The 20,865-nt window shown below is 39.4% G+C and overlaps 1 protein-coding gene across 1 annotated transcript in view; it reads left to right on the forward strand.

The window, feature by feature from the left end:
- Positions 1-10,986: 10,986 nt before the first annotated feature.
- Positions 10,987-20,865, forward strand: part of SCG3 (secretogranin III) — a 38,675-nt gene continuing 28,796 nt past the window's right edge. Inside the window, exons 1-6 of the mRNA XM_082616664.1 lie at positions 10,987-11,423; positions 12,106-12,158; positions 12,657-12,702; positions 12,798-13,013; positions 17,939-18,081; positions 18,906-19,055. Of these exons, the coding sequence (XP_082472790.1) occupies positions 11,333-11,423; positions 12,106-12,158; positions 12,657-12,702; positions 12,798-13,013; positions 17,939-18,081; positions 18,906-19,055 (699 nt within the window). The 5' untranslated portion in view covers positions 10,987-11,332. The remainder of the gene's footprint in view (positions 11,424-12,105; positions 12,159-12,656; positions 12,703-12,797; positions 13,014-17,938; positions 18,082-18,905; positions 19,056-20,865) is intronic.

Here is a 20,865-nt window from a genome sequence, read left to right on the forward strand (position 1 = left end):
TAACTATTGACCTTGTATTCTACAACCTTGCTAAGTTAACTTATTCCATTTTTAAAAAGTAGAATCCTTTGGTTTTTCTATATAAACAATTATGTTATTTATGAAAAATATGGTATTATTTGCTTTCCTTTTAAATCAGAAATGTTAGCCTAAATTAATTTGCATTTTTTGTCAAGACAGTATACAGGTTGTCTGATGCAAACTCTTTGGAAAGAAATTTGGCAATATAAACAGAAGCCATAAAAATAGTCATATTCTTTGATTCAGTAAATTCCCTCCTAGAAATCTACCAAGGAAACTAATCCTTAAGAAAATGATATACCCACCGTATGTCTACTCAATTAGTAGACATTAAAAATGAGGTTAGGGCTTCCCTGGTGGCGCAGTGGTTGGGAGCCCTCCTGCCGGTGCGGGGGACACGGGTTCGAGTCCTGGTCCGGGAGGATCCCACGTGCTATGGAGCAGCTAAGCCACGACTGCTGAGCCTGCGCTCAGGAGCCCGCGAGCCCCAACTGCTGAGCTCACGTGCCACAACTGCTGAGGCCTGTGTGCCTAGAGCCTGTGCTCTGCGGCGGGGGAGGCCACTGCAGTGAGAGGCCCGCGCGCTGCGGGGGGGAGTGGCCCCACTCGCCGCAACTGGAGAAAGCCCACACACAGCAGCGAGGACCCAACGCAGCCATAAATAAATAAATAAATGTTTTTTAAAATGAGGTTATAGGAGTTTCTGGTTTGGTGAACACATCGAGATTTGGGGACAGTGGTGCACTCAGAGAGCACAGAAGCTTCACATCCTTTCCCCATATCTTGCCCTATGCACCTCTTCCATCTGGCTGTTCCTGAGTGTATCCTTTTATGACAAACCGGTAATCTACTCTTGCTCTCTGATGTTTAGCAGTGAATATTAATGTTACCAATGGAAGCTACAGCTGAAAGTAACCTTGGAGGACACCTGCTCCGACTCCTTCATTTTACAGAATTCATCACACTGATGATTAAAAGCGGCTGAGAGATGTTGTAGCCAGGTCATCTCTGCATCTAGAATAAAACAGTCACACGAAGCCTGAAGAAGCCCTGTGCCTCTCACAGCATGGAGTTGGAGCTGCAAAATTACTCTGAAGCTGAGCATCTCAAAGTTGAAGCCATCCTAGTGGTCATCTCCTGTAATTTTCCATTTTGTTACAATATTCCTCATAGCAAGATAACCATCTGCTGCTTGAACACCTCCAAGGACAGGGAGTTCTCTCTCTCACAAGAGCTCTTATCATTCAACAGCTCTAATCATTAAAATGCCTGCAGTTATATGGTCTCAAATTATGCCTCTGTATGACTTGGGTCATTTTGTCTTCTAGAATCTAGACAAAGTAAGTCTATGTGGCAATGCTTCCAATATTTACATTTAGTTATTAAAGAGTAAGTCTTAAGTTAAAAAAAAAGTCTTTCTCCAATCTAAAATTTCCATTTAAGTTCTTCACTATCCTCACATGCGTTCTTGTTTATCCATGTCCACTTTAAGAAGTAAGGCCAAAACTGGAATAATTTAGATGTGGTATGACCAAGAAAAGTAGAACTAACCTGGATACGACACTAGTATTGAAAGAGTCTGAAAGAATGTTTCCTTATTTTTAGCAGCCCCATCACACTTAGGGTTCATTTACGGTTTGTGTCTGTTTTTAAATTTTTTAAATCTGCTTTTAATTTTTTTAAAAACAGGATTATAAAAGTACGACTGTTAAGATACTTTCAGATGAATGTATCAGTACACCCAGCTAAACGTGGCTTAAACTTTAAATAACATATATTTTTCACATAACTGAAAGACAAGAGGTAAGACAATTTGAGACCTACTAAATCTTTTTCTTTTAAGTAACTAGGTGATTTGTATGTACATTAAAATTTGAGAAACATTGCAACCTGAGATACTTCCCCTTAAATCGCATTAACCAGAGTTGTTATCAGGAATGGAATTACTGATGGTTCTCAATCCTACCTGCATATTAGAATCACCATGGGAAATCTTTGCCAATTCCAAGGCCACCAAAAATTTCACCTATGTTTTCTTCTCAAATTTTTATAGTTTTAACTTTTACATTTAGGTCTGTGATCCATTCTGAGTTGATTTTTTAAACTGTGTGAGATTCAAGGGTTTTAATTTTGCCTTCTTTTTTAGGGTTTTTTTTTGTCTGTTTGTGTTTGTCCATGGCTATATAAATACAATTCCAAAATCACAAACTATAAAAGAAAAAAAAACATAAATTGGACTTTATCAAAATTAAAAATTTTTGCCTTTCAAGAGACACTGTTAAGAAAAAAGCAAGCCACTAACTGGAAAAAAATGTTGAGAAGGTAATCAGACAAACCAGAAGGGAGAAAGGGTACAATTTTGCAAGGCAATTATTCAATGACATGAAAAAAGAAGAGAGAGAACAGGATGCTCTAGATTATAAGAGACTTAAGAGACATAATAATCAAATGGTTTGAACAAACCAACCATAAAAAACATACTGGGAACAACTGGGAAAATTTAAATATAGGCTGGGTATTAATCATTGTTTCTTCAAGTGAAAAAGGTTTTTTTGCCCAATTTATTGCAGACCATTACATTTGTAAAATAAAATAATTTAATTACTTGAAAAATGAAGTGAAAGAAAGATGTACAACAAATAAGGACTTTACGTATTTCTTCACAGACAGGTAGCAATTTATGGGCCAGCATAATTATCCATGCATCACGTTTTGTGCAGCACTGTATTAGATGATATTAAGGAATTATCGATATTATTTCTTACTGAACATTCATCCGACTTCCAGAAATACCCATGACCATTGACCCAACATCCAACCTGAGGGGAAGTTTGGTGGGAAGTTGAAGTACAAAGACAAAGGTCTAAACCAATTGTGTTTTAAAACTTATTTAAATTTTACAAAAATATATGGCTATATGAACAAAAGCTAGGGCTTTTCCCTGGGACTTGGAAGGGACTTGTACAAGTTTAAGCATGCTTCATTAGCTTCACAGTGAATCTGTTCTTGAGTGTAGCTAACAATGGCTTGACTAGAAGTAGGATAAAATAGCTATTCGTTTATGATTTGCCATTGACCTTACTGACAGAATCTATGTACCTCTTCTTCCCCAGATCACCTGAATGATAAGAAATAGCAGAAATGGGGAATTCCTAAGTGGTCCAGTAGTTAGGACTCGGTGCTTTCACTGCCAGGATTCGGGTTCAATCCCTGGTGAGGGAACTAAGATCCCACAAGCCACTGTGCAACGTAGCCAAAAATAAAAAGTAAATTAAAAAAAAAGAAATACCAGAAATGAGACAGAAATCTTTGGGTGGACAGCACAGGGGAGGCAACTGGACTATGAAATGCTAGATCAGCATGTCAGGAAATTAAAAGTTTCTTTTTTCTTACTGTTGTCTGTTGACTTCTATTGGAATTTCAAGAATACAATGCTTCTAACTTTTAACATATGGTTAAAATTGCTGTTTTTGTGATCCCAACGTAGGGATCAAAATATGATAAAGGACTTTTCCTGGTTTGTGAATTTATGTGCATGAAAGTTTTACACAGGTATAAAAATTAAATGATTATATATATTTTAAATTCCTTTTACTTAAAAAAGAACAGCATTTTATGAAATACAATACAAAATTCAATAATATTTGGGTTGTTATTTTGTCATGCACATATCTACTGCAGAAGTTGGTACAGCACCTGTACTTTAACATAGAACTCAGAATTGCTAAAAATTATTTATACTTCTTAATTTATTCAAACATCTCTTGGAAAAATCTTTTTTTCCCCTTTTTGCTATTTAATAGCCGTCCCCCAAACTACATAAACATCATTTACTTACTGCACTACACAACCTATCAAATAGTAATAAGCATTATTTTCTTTGGCTGTCTCTCTTGTCTGTCGATTTTGAGCATAATATATGAAACTGTTTGATGAGGTCATCTTTTCCATTCAGATTAGACAAGTTTCTGAACTACCACCAACTGCAGTGTTTTATAAGCCATAAAGTCATAAATCCAGAAATCCTTTCAAAATTCTTATATTTGTTCATTTATGTAATTTTAAAAGGTCTTTGCTGTTTTGAAAGATGGTGGTATAGTGCCACCATGTGGCCTTATTTTTATTAGATACATACTTGGAAAGCTACTTTTGAGTTCTCCTTTTGTTTTACTAATAATTCACTTTTCAACATTATTATTCAAAAGGCTCAGTGACCACGGCTCACGGGCCCAGCCGCTCCGCAGCATGTGGGATCTTCCCGGACCGGGGCACGAACCCGTGTGCCCTGCATCGGCAGGGAGACTCCCAACCACTGTGCCACCAGGGAAGCCCTCAAAAGGCATTTTTAAACAAAGAACGTCTTCACTGTTTCCACCATTGATGTGACTTCACTTAGCTGTTTAAAGATGTTTAGATTGAAGACATATTTCCTAATTTTATCCTCTTAGATTAACTTTGTTAGAAGTATCAGAATTCCATTGCATTAATGATACATACTTGCAATTTCTTTCTTTTTTTAAAAATAAATTTATTTATTTTTGGCTGCATTGGGTCCTCGTTGCTGCGCGCAGGCTTTCTCTAGTTGCGGTGCGCAGGCTTCTCATTGCAGTGGCTTCTCTTGTTGTGGAGCATGGGCTCTAGCCGCGCGGGCTTCAGTAGCTGTGGCAGGTGGCCTCAGTAGTTGTGGCTCGTGGGCTCTAGAGCTCAGGCTCAGTAGTTGTGGCGCACGGGCTTAGTTGCTCCGCGGCATGTGGGATCTTCCCGGACCAGGGCTTGAACACGTGTCCCCTGCATTGGCAGGTGGATTCCTAACCATTGCGCCGACAGGGAAGTCCCTTTTCTGATTTTTTTAAAAAGTAAATTACAGACATCATAACATTTCACTCCCTAAATATTGCAGTGGACATCTGTAAAAATGTTTATTCAAGTCCTTTGCCTTTTTTTTTTTTTTTTTTTTTGCGGTACACGGGCTTCTCACTGTTGTGGCCTCTCCTGTTGCAGAGCACAGGCTCCGGATGTGCAGGCTCAGCCCCACGGCTCACGGGCCCCAGCCGCTCTGCGGCATGTGGGATCTTCCCAGAGCGGGGCACCAACCCACATCCCCTGCATCGGCAAGTGGACTCTCAACCACTGAGCCACCGGGGAAGCCCAGGACCACTTCATCTTTAGACCTCCTTGTAGGGTTGGCTAAAGCCTCCACTGATATTGTATTGTGGCTCAATTTCTCCTGCTGGTAAATCCTTCCCATTTTTTCCCTTCCATAGATATTGATTCAAGAGAATACCCTAAAAACTTCCTGCCTGCTCATCTCCATTTCAGAGTCTGTTTCCCAGGGAACTCGACCTGAGACAGTAGGTCTTCCTAAGACTGTGAATTCTTAGCAAAAATATGATCTGTGTAAGGGATTAAGCCCTGGGAAGAAGAACATTCCAAGAAGAGAAAACAGCAAGTGCAAAGGCCCTGAGGCAGAAGTAGGCCTGCTGTGTTTGAGGAAGTCAAGAATGGCCTGGACTTCATGCAAGCTGAGCACATGTTGCAACTAGTATCTTGTGAAGATCCACAAGGAAACACATGCCCTCAGTAATTTAGCAAATCCTCCTAGAACACACCCTACTGAAAGGAATCCCAGGTTGTATCCTTTATCTTCCTTCCCCACAACCCCGAAACCTGTACTACAGAACAGGGAAAAAACCTGGAATAATCCCCTATTCCTAATTCCCGGTGCCACAGAGGCCAGCTGTAGAGCCTGGGAGGGTGTAGGATGGGTCCTTGGGAAGCCTTAGCCCACCTCAGGCATGCCCCAGACCATCTAGCAGCTTTGCCCCTGGAAAGGGAGGGTATGGGTAGGGCTGATAGAGAGGGATGGTGTCTGGCATAGTTTGGCTACTTGAGGTACACCTGTGGCTTGGGAAAAGGTGTCAAGCCGCATGTAAGAGAACTGCTAAGGATAGATTCATAAGGTGATAAAATTCCATTAGACAAACATTTACTGACTTCCTTATAATATACTAGGCACCAAGATAAAAATATGAGTCCTGACCAGCCCCTCCCCTCAAGGAGGTCACAATAAAAAGGAAATATAAACAATGACCACACACTGTAAAAATCATTTAGAATGGCATTCAAATAGTAGCAGAATGTCATAAAAAACAAAACAACCCTTGTACTAGATTTTAATTTCCCCTCTGTTGACCTTATCACAATCTATTCTCATATCCCAGAAGGAGATAATTCATTACAATTGTCTGAAACATAATAGAATATGTTTTTAGTATATAAAATTGAACTATTGAATTGAATTGAATATAGATTATATTGCTTTATTGAGTTTTTTTCTGATTATAAAACGAGTACGTATGCATTTTGAAAATTCAAGGAATTCTGAACTGTCTAATTAACAAAGAAAAAAAATCCTAACCTGGCAACCACTGTAAACATTGTGGGAAATAAAATTTTCAAATCACTATTTACGAGCACACACAGGCACACACACACAATTTTTATAATAGGAATCATACCGCTAATAGGCAACTTGATTTTTTTACTCAATAATGTTTAATCTATCTTAAATATCAATACTACATTCTACAGTGTAGTGAGCATCTGTTGTTTTTGTTTGCCTTACACCCTCACCCTGATTCCTTCTGGGAAACTGCTCTACACTTGTATCTCTGGAGAGAGCCCTTGTATGACTCACACATTCCTCCCATGACCTCTGGAGCAAGAGATTGACACAATCTGGTTCAATCATGGTACAAACAAGGTAAGTGAACAACAAAAATCTTTGCCATCCAGCTGCCTTCTCCTCCTTCCCACTCTCAGATTCAGTGTTGGCACTTTGCACTCTGTAGGTGGCCTATCACATCTTGTCATTTGGGCCCATTTTCTTTATTCATATACTCTTTTCATTTCCATGTTTTTACTTTCCTTGTTTTAGTCTTTTTATTTGCTCATTTCCATCATCCTTGGTTACTTCAACTTTCCTCTGATGGTGAATTTCCAGATTCCACATTTCTCTTTTGAGCTACACCAGTAGCCATCTCTAGTGTTGGCATTCTGTGTCAGTCTTTTCAACAGCAATGGATCCATTCCTATAGCTCTGTAGCTGTGTGAGCCTTTGCCAGCTCTGGCTCTCTATTCTTAGGCCTTTCATGAATACTCTTCTGCAAGACTACTCTTTTGTAAAGAAAATGCTGAGTGGATAATCATGCTGACAGAGTGACTAACAGCTCTTGAAGGAACTGGCAGCTCCTGGCCCTGCAAGACTGTCATGATCCTCCAATGTGGGACAGCCATCATGGTCTCAGCATTTGAAGACCAAAGGTAAACAGGCAACCACTTCATTCATTTACTTAAGCAAATGGATTTCCAGATGCTGTAAGTAGGGCTGAGAAGTGAAGGGTAAGCAAGATAAGATCCTTTCCCTTAAAGAGTTCACAATTTAGTGGGATAGACAGCTAAATATGTAAGGAGATGATTACAGTGAAAGACACAATTTTATAAATATGTGTATAAAATATTTTCTTAGAAAAACATTCACCAAAAGGAAATATGCCCAAAGTTAGCAGTGGTTGTCTCTATCAGATGATTTTTCTCCTTTTTGCTTACTGTCTTTTCAGAATTTTTCCTTCAGTGTATATTTATTATTTTTGAAATGAAGAGAAAAGAATCATGTACAAAAAGCAGCACAATGGGATACATGCTACATTGGAAGTGTGCACAGTATTCTAAGGAAGCAACTAACTTGTCTGGGGAGGGGAAAGAAAACCTTGCAATCTCTTATACTAATATGGGTCTCTCACATACCAACCAAATGCAACATATGGCCTTATTTGGATTCTGGTGCAAGCAAACCACCTGTAAAAATATTTATAAGGCAAGTGGGGAAATTTGAACTCTGACTAGATATGCGATGATACTAAAGGAATATTATTATTATGATATATGATAAAGGTATTACAGTAATGCTAGGACAAAAAAGAACCTTATCTTTTAGGTAAACATACTGACATACATGTAGATGAAATGATATGAAGTTTGGGATTTTTACACATAAATCATCCATTGGTTGGGAATATAAAATAAAAACAGCGGTCATGAGTTAATGATTATTGAAGTTAGGTGATGAATTCAAGGAGTTTGTTTCAGTATTTTTACTCCTTTTGCGTTTGTCTGAAATTTTCTGTAATATAATATGCAATAATAATTAATATAAAATTTTTCCTCTAATAAATATAAACAAGTTCAAATATCTCTATCTTCAAGACTCAGCACAAAGGTATCTTCTATACCAGTGAATGAGCATACAACAATCAATCCATGTGTGTGTTCACACATACACAAGCAGCATTGACAAAGTCACTGTGCATTGTATGTTGTCTATTTCATGATCACCTGATCTGTGTCAATGACACTTGTCTTACAACTTCAACATATATTTTTATATTATTCAATGTTTGTAGTGTGCTTACACACAATAATCAAATATTTTAATTTTTTATTATTAAGGAAAGAGATCTTCTCTTTGAAACCTTTCCTGATCATTCACTCCATTATTTGCACCCCACCCGAACTCTGCACATACAACAGGGAACCCATAACACACTCTCATGTTTATTTTTCACTTACATTTAAGTGAGATCAATGTGTAGCACATGAAACCTATTCAGTAAATAGTTGTGGTGGTGCTTGTTATAATCACAGTCCTTTCTTTCAGGCTATAAGACCAGCAGTGACCATACCTTACTTATCTTTGTATACCCAGCAATTATCTCAATACCTGGTACATTTTGAGTACTCAATAAATATCTCTTAAATGAATGAATGAATAAATGAAACTTTATCTCTTAAATGAATGAATGAATAAATGAAATTTAGGATTACTCCACTCATAGACCTATACTACATCTGGCAGAAACACCTGTAAGACTGAAGAATGTAAATGAATTCATGACTTACAGTTTACTCAGTGTTCCACAGCTCATTTGGTCAGCAACAGAACATGTTCTTAGATTTAACACAGTCACTTTGAGTACAAATGGCAGAGAAAAGTCAAATACCTTTTTCATTTTTGGCAAGCAATGCATCCTGCTCAATAGCCATCCCTTCCCTTAATTCCATCCTGAGTCCCTCCCAACTGCAAACATACATTGTGGGGAGAGGTAAGTTAAGGACAGGACAAAGGATGCAGTGAGGCTGAGGCGATAGAGTAAATCTCAGTGACTGGCTATTTCACCTAATATTTGGTAATGTTTCTGAAAAGCTGAAAACACTTCATAACTTATTTTTTAGGCTGTGTCAAAATATTCCTGGCATCAAAATGATTTGATCAAGACATGTACTCAATTGTTCTCCACAGTTACACTGTAAGGTAAACAGAGCCTGCCACCTCTGTTTTAAAGAAGAGGAAAATAAGGAAATTTGCCCTTCACTTGGTTGGGATTTTAAATTGGGAGACAATTTTTGTTTCATGCAGCCTACTGGGATATTAATGCTATGTCATCACTGCCAAGAAACCACTATTTGTTTTGAAGTAGGTGTTAGATCAAAAGTACTCTTTAGATTCTTAAAGAAAGTATTTGAGTGATATCCAAATTCAAAGACCTCCAGAATGAGGGAGATTCATCTGTTTATTTTTAGGTACTTGAACAAGTAACTTGCTCCTTGAAAAGCAGGGGTGCAGAAATCAAAGGCCTGATTGTGCTGAATTCTCCTCTTTGGTCATTATTCAGACTAGTTCCGAGCATGCCACAGTCCAAAGGAAAGGGTCCAAGCTCTGTTTAAAAATCAAAGACTAAACAGCTTACTCAGCACCCTGCTCACATTAGTGCTGCTTGTATTCATCATTTTAAAGTCTTTTGATAGCTCCTTTTATGCAATAATCTTAGGCTTCTGGGAATATTCTCAAAATATAGGAAGAACCTCCCTGACCTAGTTATGATGAAAAATGCTGTTCATGACTACCCACTCTCTTCAAGGAACGCTGGAACAACCAAGTCCTTAGGCATAATTGAATCCTAGGGAAGAATTTTACAAAAGTGCTGCTTTTGGGCTTCCCTGGTGGTGCAGTGGTTGAGAGTCCACCTACCGATGCAGGGGACACGGGTTCGTGCCCCAGTCTGGGAAGGTCCCACATGCCGCGGAGCGGCTAGGCCCGTGAGCCATGGCCGCTGAGCCTGCACGTCCGGAGCCTGTGCTCCGCGATGGGAGAGGCCACAACAGTGAGAGGCCCGTGTACCGCAAAAAAAAAAAAAAAAAAAAAAAAAAAAGTGCTGCTTTTTTTTTTTCTTTTCTTTTTTTTCCTTTCTTTCTTTGAAGAGGGGTTTCCCACGGTGAGGAAGGGGAAATTTTTTATTGCAACTGGCCCCTATTGCTCACCTACCCTGGACTGATGATGATATTCACCCTTAGGGGAACAAACAATGATTTCTGTTGTTGTTGTTCTGTTTCCTCATCTAGGAGAGTGAGAGTGTGCTGCTGCAATCTATTTGAAAGAATGTTCCTTAAATATTCCAATTCAAAGGACTCCATAGAGCTGAGACACAAATAAGAGCACCAAGGGAGCCCTGGTACGTCAACCCAAATCACAAAAGGCACGGCTTTTCTAAGAATATAAGAATTATATCTACCTTTTAGGTACAGAAGGTGGAATGGAAAGAAGGGCTTTCTGGAGAAGGTATCCCAGAATAATCTCTAAGCAGAACCCCTTGCACAAGGTTATCTAGCTTTCCTTGAAAGGTGCACGGGCAGAGAAGGCATTTGGTCCCTGAGGTAACGTTTACTTGGGAGGTTACGACAACGATGTGCACGCTTACAGCAATCCAGGTGATCGTGAGCGCAGGAGCACCCCTAGGACTGCGGCACCGAAAATACGCTCGCTAGTTTGTCGTCCTCCCCGCTTCCACTCGCTGTGGGGATTGGAGTAGCTTCGGAGTCGCTGACGCCACCCCTTCCCGCCTCTGGCTCGCAGGGAGCATGCGCTTCCATCCTCACTTCCTCTCAAGTAGGGAGCGAGAATAAGGCGACGCCCTAGCCGACCCGGTGCCCGTTCCGCGTCACAGGAACTTCAGCACCCACGGGGCGGACAGCGCTCTCCTCCACCTGAAGACCTGAGTCCCGAGCGCCCAGAGTCTTTCTAATCCCTTTACTCCGGAGCCCCAGAGAGCTCCACCAGCTCCGAGTCCCCGCCACTCGCCCTCCCCGCGCCCGCCCTCCTAGGTCTTCCTGTTTTTACTCCTCCTTTTCATTCATAACAAAAGCTATAGCTCCGGGAGCCCGGCGCCAGGCTGTTTCTGAAGCCAAGCGTGGAAGAATGGGGTTCCTTTGGACCGGCACTTGGATTGTGGTGTTGGTGCTCCACAGCAGCCCAATTCAAGCTTTCCCCAAACCGGCAGGCAGCCAAGGTACGTGGACACTTTTCTTCCCGCCTCCCTTTTATTTCGCCATGAAAAGGTAAAGCTTGGTATAATCCGCGAGCTGTAAATCACCTTGCCTCTTTTTCTGATCACGTCATATCCGTGCATATTGACAGAAATCAGTTCGAATTTAGAGCCAGAAGACAGATTTTCCTCCCTCACTTTTTACGTGATAGAACAATAACATAAGTTGTTTTGAAAGATCTTATTTTGAAATTGGGAGGGGGTGGCTTTCCCGCCTAATATATGGCTTGTTTTTCGGTTTTGGGTTTTTTTTTTTCCTAGTCATCTTACAACCTTTCTCAGATATTCTATTCATAAAACGTGCAGTGTATGAAGAAAGCTTTTAATGTGCCAGTAATACCAATCCAGACTATGCTCTGTCTAGTTGAAAACCGCTGGTAAACCAAGTGTTAGAACAATATGTTAGATTTCTGGTAAAAAAAAAAAAAAAGTGTAATTCTATTAACTCAGGAAATACACCAAGATAATAAGCAAGGCAACACTGATAATCATCGTTATTGTATAATCTTGATAATCTTTGTTAATATATATTTTTGTTTCACAGTCATCCAAAAATATTTCTCCTTTTTTTTGAAGATTTTATTTAATGAGACATATTGTCTTTCCAATGAACAATTAAATTTGTATTTGTGTGTGTTTATTCTAGACAAACCCCTACATAATAGAGAATTAAGTGCAGAAAGACCTTTGAATGAGCAGGTAGGTCAGAAGTAAAATTATAAATGCTATTCCATCTTATTTTAGTTATTATTATTTAATGTAATTATGCTGCAAATTTTTAGCCATTTTGAATTCACAAACCTCAGGAGCTTAATAATAAACATTGAAATTATGATGGGAAATATAATTTTGGTAATTTTTATGTCCCAACAGTTAAATATAGAGGGTTCAGTATAATACAAAGAGCTGCCTGCATAACCCAGTAAGCTCAACATCACATCCATTCTATTGTAAGATTTCTTTATCAGAGATTTATCTTTTACCAATATTATCAGAGAGGGAATTAATATTTATAGACCATCTGCCCTTTATTTTATCTCATTTAATCCTTATGACATACTTTGAGATAGAAATTATTAACTACATCTTACAAACAAGAAAGCTAAATCCCATGGAGATTAAATTATTGAGCTGTCATATTTGGTAAGTGGTGGAGTAATGATTTAAAACCAGGTCTATCTCCTGTTTCTTTCACAGATTGCTGAAGCAGAAGCAGACAAGATTAAAAAAACATACCCTTCAGGTAATAAGAAATTACATTGATGTTAATTTAAATAATGTAGGCTATGAGAAGCTTAACTAAAATGGATGTGCCTGGCTTGGGGGCTTTTCTTCCAGAAAACAAGCCAGGTGAGAGCAATTATTCCTTTGTTGATAACTTGAACCTGCTAAAGGCTATAACAGAAAAGGAAAAGAATGACAAGGAAAGACAGTCTGTAAAAAGTTCTCCAAATGATAATAAATTGAACCTGGAAGATGTTGATTCAACCAAGAATCGAAGACTGATTGATGATTATGATTCTACTAAGAGTGGACTGGATCATAAATTTCAAGGTAAGTGAAGAAAAAGAAGTTTTGCTACCTATTTTCTCTAATTTGGAGTTTCCCATTATGGGTTAAGAGAAAGTCCTATATTTTAAAAATATCTCTTACACACTTACAATCCTTTATTAGTCATGTCCAAAATTGAGATAAAGCCCAAACTTACTGATAATGTGCAAAGCTCCAGCTCCACAGAAGCCCAGATTTTATTTTCTCTTTAAAGATTCCTTTACTGATGCTTTGAAAAAAATTTAAATCTACTCTCTATATTTTATGTTATTGAATTCATTTTAACATTCCAATTTAACTATTAGTACAAGCAAAATATCATAATTCTCAAACAATTAAATCAACAAAATACCTCCCCTCCCAAGTGGAATATTCGTTACTCCCTTTTCAGTGTTCTCTTCCTAGCTATATCCTTTCTCCCTAGATCATTCTAACCTTTCCACGGCTTCAGTTACCATCTATATCCTGATGTTTCATATCACTAGCCCAGACTTCTCTGAACTATAGACCTATATCTAGCTAACTACCGACTTATCTTCCCTTGGAAGTCTCAGATGCACCTCAAACTTAACATGTCTAAGATTAAATTCATAATTTCTGTACACCTTACAACTTAGCCCTCTTTCCTCTAGGAAAGGCACTACTATACATCCAGTTTTTCAAGACAAATCTGAGTCAAACTATTTCTTTTTTTCCTTACCTCTCAAATTCTAATCCATCAGTTTTAGCAATTTTATCTCCTATGTATCTCTCAAATTTTTTTTCTCTATCCCCAATCACCTCCATCTTTTTCCAAGCTCCAATCATGTCTCATTTGAACTAGAGCAAAATCTTCCAATGGATCTTCTAGCATTCGCTCTGACCCTCTCCATCTTATCCTTCATGTAGCAGCCAGAGTGATCTTTTCAACACACAAACATGAGCATGTCTCTGTTTTGCATAAAACCTGTTAATAGATTCCCATTTCTCTTAGGATAAAACCCCAAATCCTTAACGTGGCTTCTACAGTCCTACATGGGCTGTCTACTTTTCTAGGTTCATCCAGCACACATGATCTGATAGAAACCTTATTTCCTTCCTTCATGGCACTTATTGCAGTTTGTAATTTTACATCCTTGAGTGTGACTACTTATGATGTATCTTTTTCTCCTAAACTAAACTGAAAACTCCATGAGAACAGAGACGGTGTAGTCCAAGTGTCTGGAGCTCGTGAATTTGTTGCATGAATTGATAAATGAACAAATGCACAAATAAAAGAATACATAGGGGAATAAATTAACTATGATACCTAGGCATTGAGGTATTCCTCAGTGTGTCTTCCATTCTGAGTACTGGTGTTTAGGAGTGACTACATATTTTCTTATGTGTCTTAATTCTTTTCCACGGACCACAAGAGAATTATACTGATTATCTGTCAGAAAACAACTGCCAATTAAATTTGACTTTTATAGGCTATCGTAGCCTGAGGAGAATTCAGAAGTGTGTTTTATATGGATGGCGTGGGGGAGATGGTCTATATTTTGACACACTTCATATTGTATACTATTCAGGGAAATGTTTTTGGGGTTTTTTTTGTGTGAGGGTTTTGTTTTTGTTTTTGTTGTTGTTGTTTTGTTTTGGCTGTGCTGTGCGTGGCTTGCGGGATATTAGTTCCCCGATCAGGGATTGAACGCGGACCCATGGGAGTGGAAGCGATGAGTCCTAACCACTGGACCACAAGGGAATTCCCAGGGACATTTTTTTTTTTTAATTCTACTTTTTAAACTGAAATATTTGGGCTAGAAATAAATAGGCACTGGGCATAGCCCCATGAAAAATAGATTTAACCATTTTGATTGAATTGACCATTTGATTTAATAAAATGAAAAAATAGTCTAAAGTTTGTTTGACTGCATTTTTTGGTCAGATGGGCTGTACATGCAGACAGAGGCAGATCTGTTTGTGATCTGATCACTAACTTGAGCAACTTATGTTTAAATTGTTCAACATTTTATTAACATGCAAATAGGTTCAGAACTACCAAGTGCTAGTTTTGATGGTTCCAGGTTTACCCTAGGGGTCATTTTAAGTCCACTGGAGTATACAGAAGAGATTCTTGGAGAGAATGATATGAGTGAATTGCTTATTTTCTCTCATACCCTGGTAATCCTGGAACCAGAAGGTTTGGGACCACTCAGGTGACTAGAACCTCAGAGGTATGCAGACTTACATCCCAGAAGGAAGGGCAAGGGACCTAACTTCTGCAGGGTGCTTTTATACCTTTAGGAAACCTCTAAATGGGCTTGTGCTATAGGACCCACCAATTCTCCTTCTCAGTGTTTTCTACAGTATGTATGATTCAGGATTTTTGTAAGTTTCTTTTAGGAAATAATGCTTTGTGGCTCCTGTGTGCATTCACCAAACAAATATTCATTGAGCAATTACTATGTATCAGTCTATGAGCTAGACAGTAAGCTCTGTGCAGTTAGGGACCACATCTAAACTCTTTATCACTCTATTTCCAGTCCTGGCCCCTATTAAGACTTTAATACAAATATATTGAATAAATGAAGGTCAAGTGCCATATTAGATGCCTGGAGATTCAAATGTAACTGAGCAGATAACAACTTTGAACAAGGCCCTTTTGCATCCACTTAGAGTTGTAAATGCTTTAAAAACTTATAAATGTTGAACTCATGCTTGGTTTCCCTCTGAGGTCTGTATAGGAGGGTGAAACACCCCTCCACGAGCAGTAGAGAAGCCATTCTGAGTAATTCTGTCCATTGTAGAGGAGCAGGGGAAATCACTGGAAGGCAAGGAGCATTGCCCAACTGCTCAACTATCAACCCCATCTAGCGAAACTCTGCTAGGGGAGCCTGAAGTTCCTGGCTCAAGAGAATACAGCAGTGCAGAGGAGGAGGCTATTTCTTCAGAGTGTTGCTAATGTTCTTCCTGTTGTGAAGTAAATGAACTGAAAAACAGTCATCTCATTTATTTCCCAGCTTCAGCAGGCAACCACTATTCTTCCTTTTTCAGATCCCGAGGGATAAGTGGGAAGGGAAATAAATGCTTCCACCTCTGCATAGACCCAGGGAAGTTTCTGCTCCACATATTCCCGAGAGTCTGACTTGCAGCCCACAAATGGAAAAATCAGACCTAAGTGATAGTGAGTCTCTGCTCCTGAAAAACATGGGTGATGAACCCAATTTTCAGCCAGCCAGGAGGGGAACTGATTTTACAAGGTTTTCTAAGGGACTTTTCTGCTCATTCGTCACACTGGTACACAGGACTCAAAGGGCTCACAGCTCATGGGTTGGCCAACAATTCAGCAGTCAGAGAACTTCCAGCCCTCTGTGTATACTCTCCCTGCTCATTTTCCTAAGCTTCTTTCCAAACAACAAGAAGAGGATATTCTGCCTGAGGCTGCACATACTTCCAGCTTCATAGAGTCTAGAAAAAGTCTACGAATCCCCAGGAGCTATGGAAGAAAAGGAGAGAATCAGAATAGAAATATGTACTAGGTTCTTCTTTCTTTGAGTGAATATGATCAGAATTATTAGGGTAGGATTTGGCTAGGGATGCAACGTCTATTTTCTCTAGAAGATAATTGTAGTTCCTTTATTTCAGGTACAAATCTACGGTTCATAATAATAGAACTACATTAACTTTCATACGATACTTGGCAATTTAAAAGGTGCTTTTACATCTTATTCCATTTGATCCTCACAATCCCATGAAATAGATACTCTTATTAACTTCCTTTACAGTGGTCCAAGGATATATAGATAGCAAGAGGGATCACTGGAGCTAAATGTCTGATCTTTCCAAGCTGCCTAGAAGTGACAGGTTAAGTGCCTTGTAAACTTGCATATATTAATATACTGTTCCATGTGGTATAGATTGGAAAAGACCAATTAATTCCTGGGAGTGCTCTGTGGACATAGTGCAAAGCTTCCTTGCCACCAACCCTACTGTATCCTTCCTTTCCTTCAGGAAGGGCCCTTGCTTTAGTCTGGAGTATGGTGCCAAATGTATTCCCAGGAAAGCCAAGGATACATATCTGCAAGCTTCTCTGCTGAGATTTACATAGATTTACATATTGCTTTGTGCAAACCTGGGATCACATTTTTTTTTTTTTTTTGCGGTACACGGGCCTCTCACTGTCGTGGCCTCTCCCGTTGTGGAGCACAGGCTCCGGACGCGCAGGCTCAGCGGCCATGGCTCACGGGCCCAGCCGCTCCGCGGCATATGGGATCTTCCCGGACCGGGGCACGAACCCGCATCCCCTGCATCGGCAGGCGGACTCTCAACCACTGCGCCACCAGGGAAGCCCTGGGATCACATTTTAAAAGCTTAAATTGCAGGCACATAAAATAAGTTTCCTATTCTCTGGAGAAAGAGGCTTGTCACATTAAGCTGCCTTACATAAAGGTACCTTGACACATACTCACAAGTAAACAGTTATTCCAGGTAAGTCATAAAATCTTCAGTACATACTCTCTGATTCTGGGCGTAAGGCAGGTTTCCCCACCCTCAGCCCAGGAATTTGCCTGCAAAGGGAGTACATGTGCAGATAATACCAATCTACCCTTGTGGGGAAATGGAATATCAAATTATATAATATATAGAAGGGTGCTTTGAACAATACTGCATACTGTCTAACAGTATTTTACTTTTTGTACTGTTAGTGCTAAACACGGAGAGGGCTGTTGTGTTATTTTCAGATCTTCCTCTTACAATCACATAAGAAGCTTTCAGAATTTCCATTATCCTAGGTTCTTAACTTGAAGTCAAATTTTATTTTAAACCAAGAGTTTACATGGACTAAGCACCACCTTAAACATATTCCAAACATATTTGAGTGTACAAGATACAGATTATAAACCTAATGTAATCCAAGAAATAGGTCTGTGATCAATACAACGTGAAGTTGTGATTGCTCTGTCTAGATGATCCAGATGGTCTTCATCAACTAGATGGAACTTCTTTGACTGCTGAAGACATTGTCCAGAAAATTGCTACCAGGATTTATGAGGAAAATGACAGAGGAGTATTTGACAAGATCGTTTCTAAACTGCTGAATCTTGGCCTAGTAAGTCATGCATGAGAATAAACCAACTCTTAGGTTGGAATATGCTAAGAAGCCAAGCCCCTTCATTCAAAGAGCCAAATGTTTATAACGCATCTACTTTATACCAGTCACCGTGGGTCTCGAGGACAAGTAAGACACCATTCTTTCCCTCTAGGAATTTATGGTTTATCAGAGGCACTAGACAAGTACACAAGTGCTCATGATACAAGGTGCATAAGAACCATCTGAGTGGTTCAGTGTGCCAGAGGGTGGATTATATCCAGTTGTGCAATAAGGAAAAGCTTCAGAGGAGGAGGTGTTTGAAGTGAGCTTAGAAGGATGGTTAGGATTTAACCAGCAGAAGTTTAAAAAAAAAATGTGTTAGATGAGAAGGAAGTAAGATGTGCAAAGCCACGCAATGATTGGGAAGCCCTAAGCAATTCAAACTGACCCTGCCCCAGCTTGGCTCCCAGATACTAACACAGACCTGGCAGGCTTTAGGAGAGCACTATATTTGCAGGTTTCAGAGGTTACCTACTATGACCTGCAGCTGAGGACTGAGAAACAACCCTCAAGTTGTTTCTCAAATTAAGTATTCTGTGGATTCCAACAGATAGGACTGATGCTTGCACAATGGGCCCAAAGACGCTTCTTCCCAGGAGTGCTGGGCAGTTACTGTGAAGGCCAGCATGTAGTAGAGGCATAATCAAGGGATGTTCAGAAGAGAGACCAGAACATTCTCTAGTCTTCTAAAAATATGTGTTCAACTAAAGAGTTTAGTCTAGATTTTTTTTTAAATCACAAAAATGGGAATAACAGTTCTGTGTTTTGACTCTTTATAACAGATCACAGAAAGCCAGGCACACACACTGGAAGATGAAGTTGCAGAGGTTTTACAAAAACTGATCTCTAAGGAAGCCAACAGTTATGAAGAGGAACTCAATAAGCCAACAAACAGGACTGAGAGTCAGGCTGGAAAAATACCAGAGAAAGTGGTATGTATATGCAAATGTATATGCATCTATTATGTATGTGTATATGCATGTGCATGAATGTGTATGTATACTTGGATTTGTATATAATTAATACAATCTGTGTATAATTAGTACTTCAGTTTGTGCCAAATAAGAATTGGGATATGTGACATGTTTAGCTCACTTAAAATATATACATTAATGAAATACCAATGAGTTAAAAGATGTAAATGAACTCCACTTTGAAAATAGTGTAAAGATGCATGTTATATTACATAGCAAAGATTATGCCTTATACTCCAGAGTAAAATAACGCATAATATTATGTGAAACGGTTATTTCACATAACAATTTGTATAATCACAGTGCACTGGATCCAAGTATTTCACAACAGAAGTTGGTATCCAACTTCTGTTCACAGTGGATGTCATCATCTGCTCCCAAAGCCCCCAAAAAGAAACTTGGGCTGATTTGATCCTTTTCCACACCAGCTTTTATATTCCTTAGAGCTAGTTGCCTCATGCTGCCTCTCTGTCTACCCTGTGTTCTTCCACCTGCTCCTTCCTCTTTCCGTTGGCTCAGAGGCCTGTCATCCTTTACTTAGACTTGCCATTCATTTGTCCTTGTCCTTGCTGGACTCCTTGCCTCTTCATCCTTTCTTTGGCCTCAGCCAAACTACTAAAATCATTCTCTCCTCCTTGAATTCTTCTTAAACTTCTAGATGGAGCTAACTATAGGAGGATATAAGAGGATATCAAACTCCTCACCTCTCCTTTCATTTTCTCCACCAGAGCACCCATACCCCATGGCTCTCCAACATCCTATCCCAAATACAAGGAAAAAGGGCATATAGACTTATGGTCCTATTTTAGGGAAGGCTAGAAAACAGAAAGTGGTATGGATTGTTTTTGTTTTGTTTTTTACTGCTAGCCAAAAATTCTCCTTTGCTCTCCCTACTTCCAATCCCCACCATCTGCCATTTTTAAAAACAGCTTTTGAAGATCCACCCACCCTAAAAAAGAAACTATCTAGATTCATCACAGAACTCATGGCTTTTACTCAAACTTACCAATCTGAACTAAAACTGACATAGCCATTTTCATGATCCTTCACTCCCATTATATACTCTTTACTTCCCATCTCTAAAATGTCCATATGCTTGACCTGCTCACTCATATTATCTAAATGCATAAATGCAAACAAAATATTCTTTCAGTAAATGTTTATTGAGGTATCACCTATGTACCAAACACTGGGGATACAATGCTCATTTAAAAAGATACAATCCCTGCTCTCATGATGCTTAAGGTCTAAGGGAAGAGGTAGATGGTCTTCAAATAGTCATGTATTTTATTTTATTTTACTTTATTTTTTTAATAAATAAATTTATTTATTTTTTTTGGCTGTGTTGGGTCTTTGTTGCTGCGCGCAGGCTTTCTCTAGTTGCGGCGAGTGGGGGCTACTCTTCATTGCGGTGTGCGGGCTTCTCATTGCGGTGCGCGGGCTTCTCATTGCGGTGGCTTCTCTTGTTGCAGAGCACGGGCTCTAGGCGCATGGGCTTCAGTAGTTGTGGCACGTGGGTTCAGTAGTTGTGGCTCGCAGGCTCTAGAGCTCAGGCTCAGTAGTTGTAGCACGCCTGCTTAGTTGCTCTGCGGCATGTGACATCTTCCCGGACCAGGGCTCAAACTCATGTTCCCTGCATTGGCAGGCAGATTCTTAACCACTGCACCACCAGGGAAGCCCAGTCATGTATTTTAATTGTGACTGCATTAAGTGCTCTGAGAAAAGAAACATGGTTCTACTAGACCTCATAAAAAAGGAACCTGTCTTG

This window comes from Mesoplodon mirus, assembly GCF_964341445.2.
Source record: "Mesoplodon mirus genome assembly, chromosome: 4".
NCBI lineage: Eukaryota > Metazoa > Chordata > Mammalia > Artiodactyla > Ziphiidae > Mesoplodon > Mesoplodon mirus.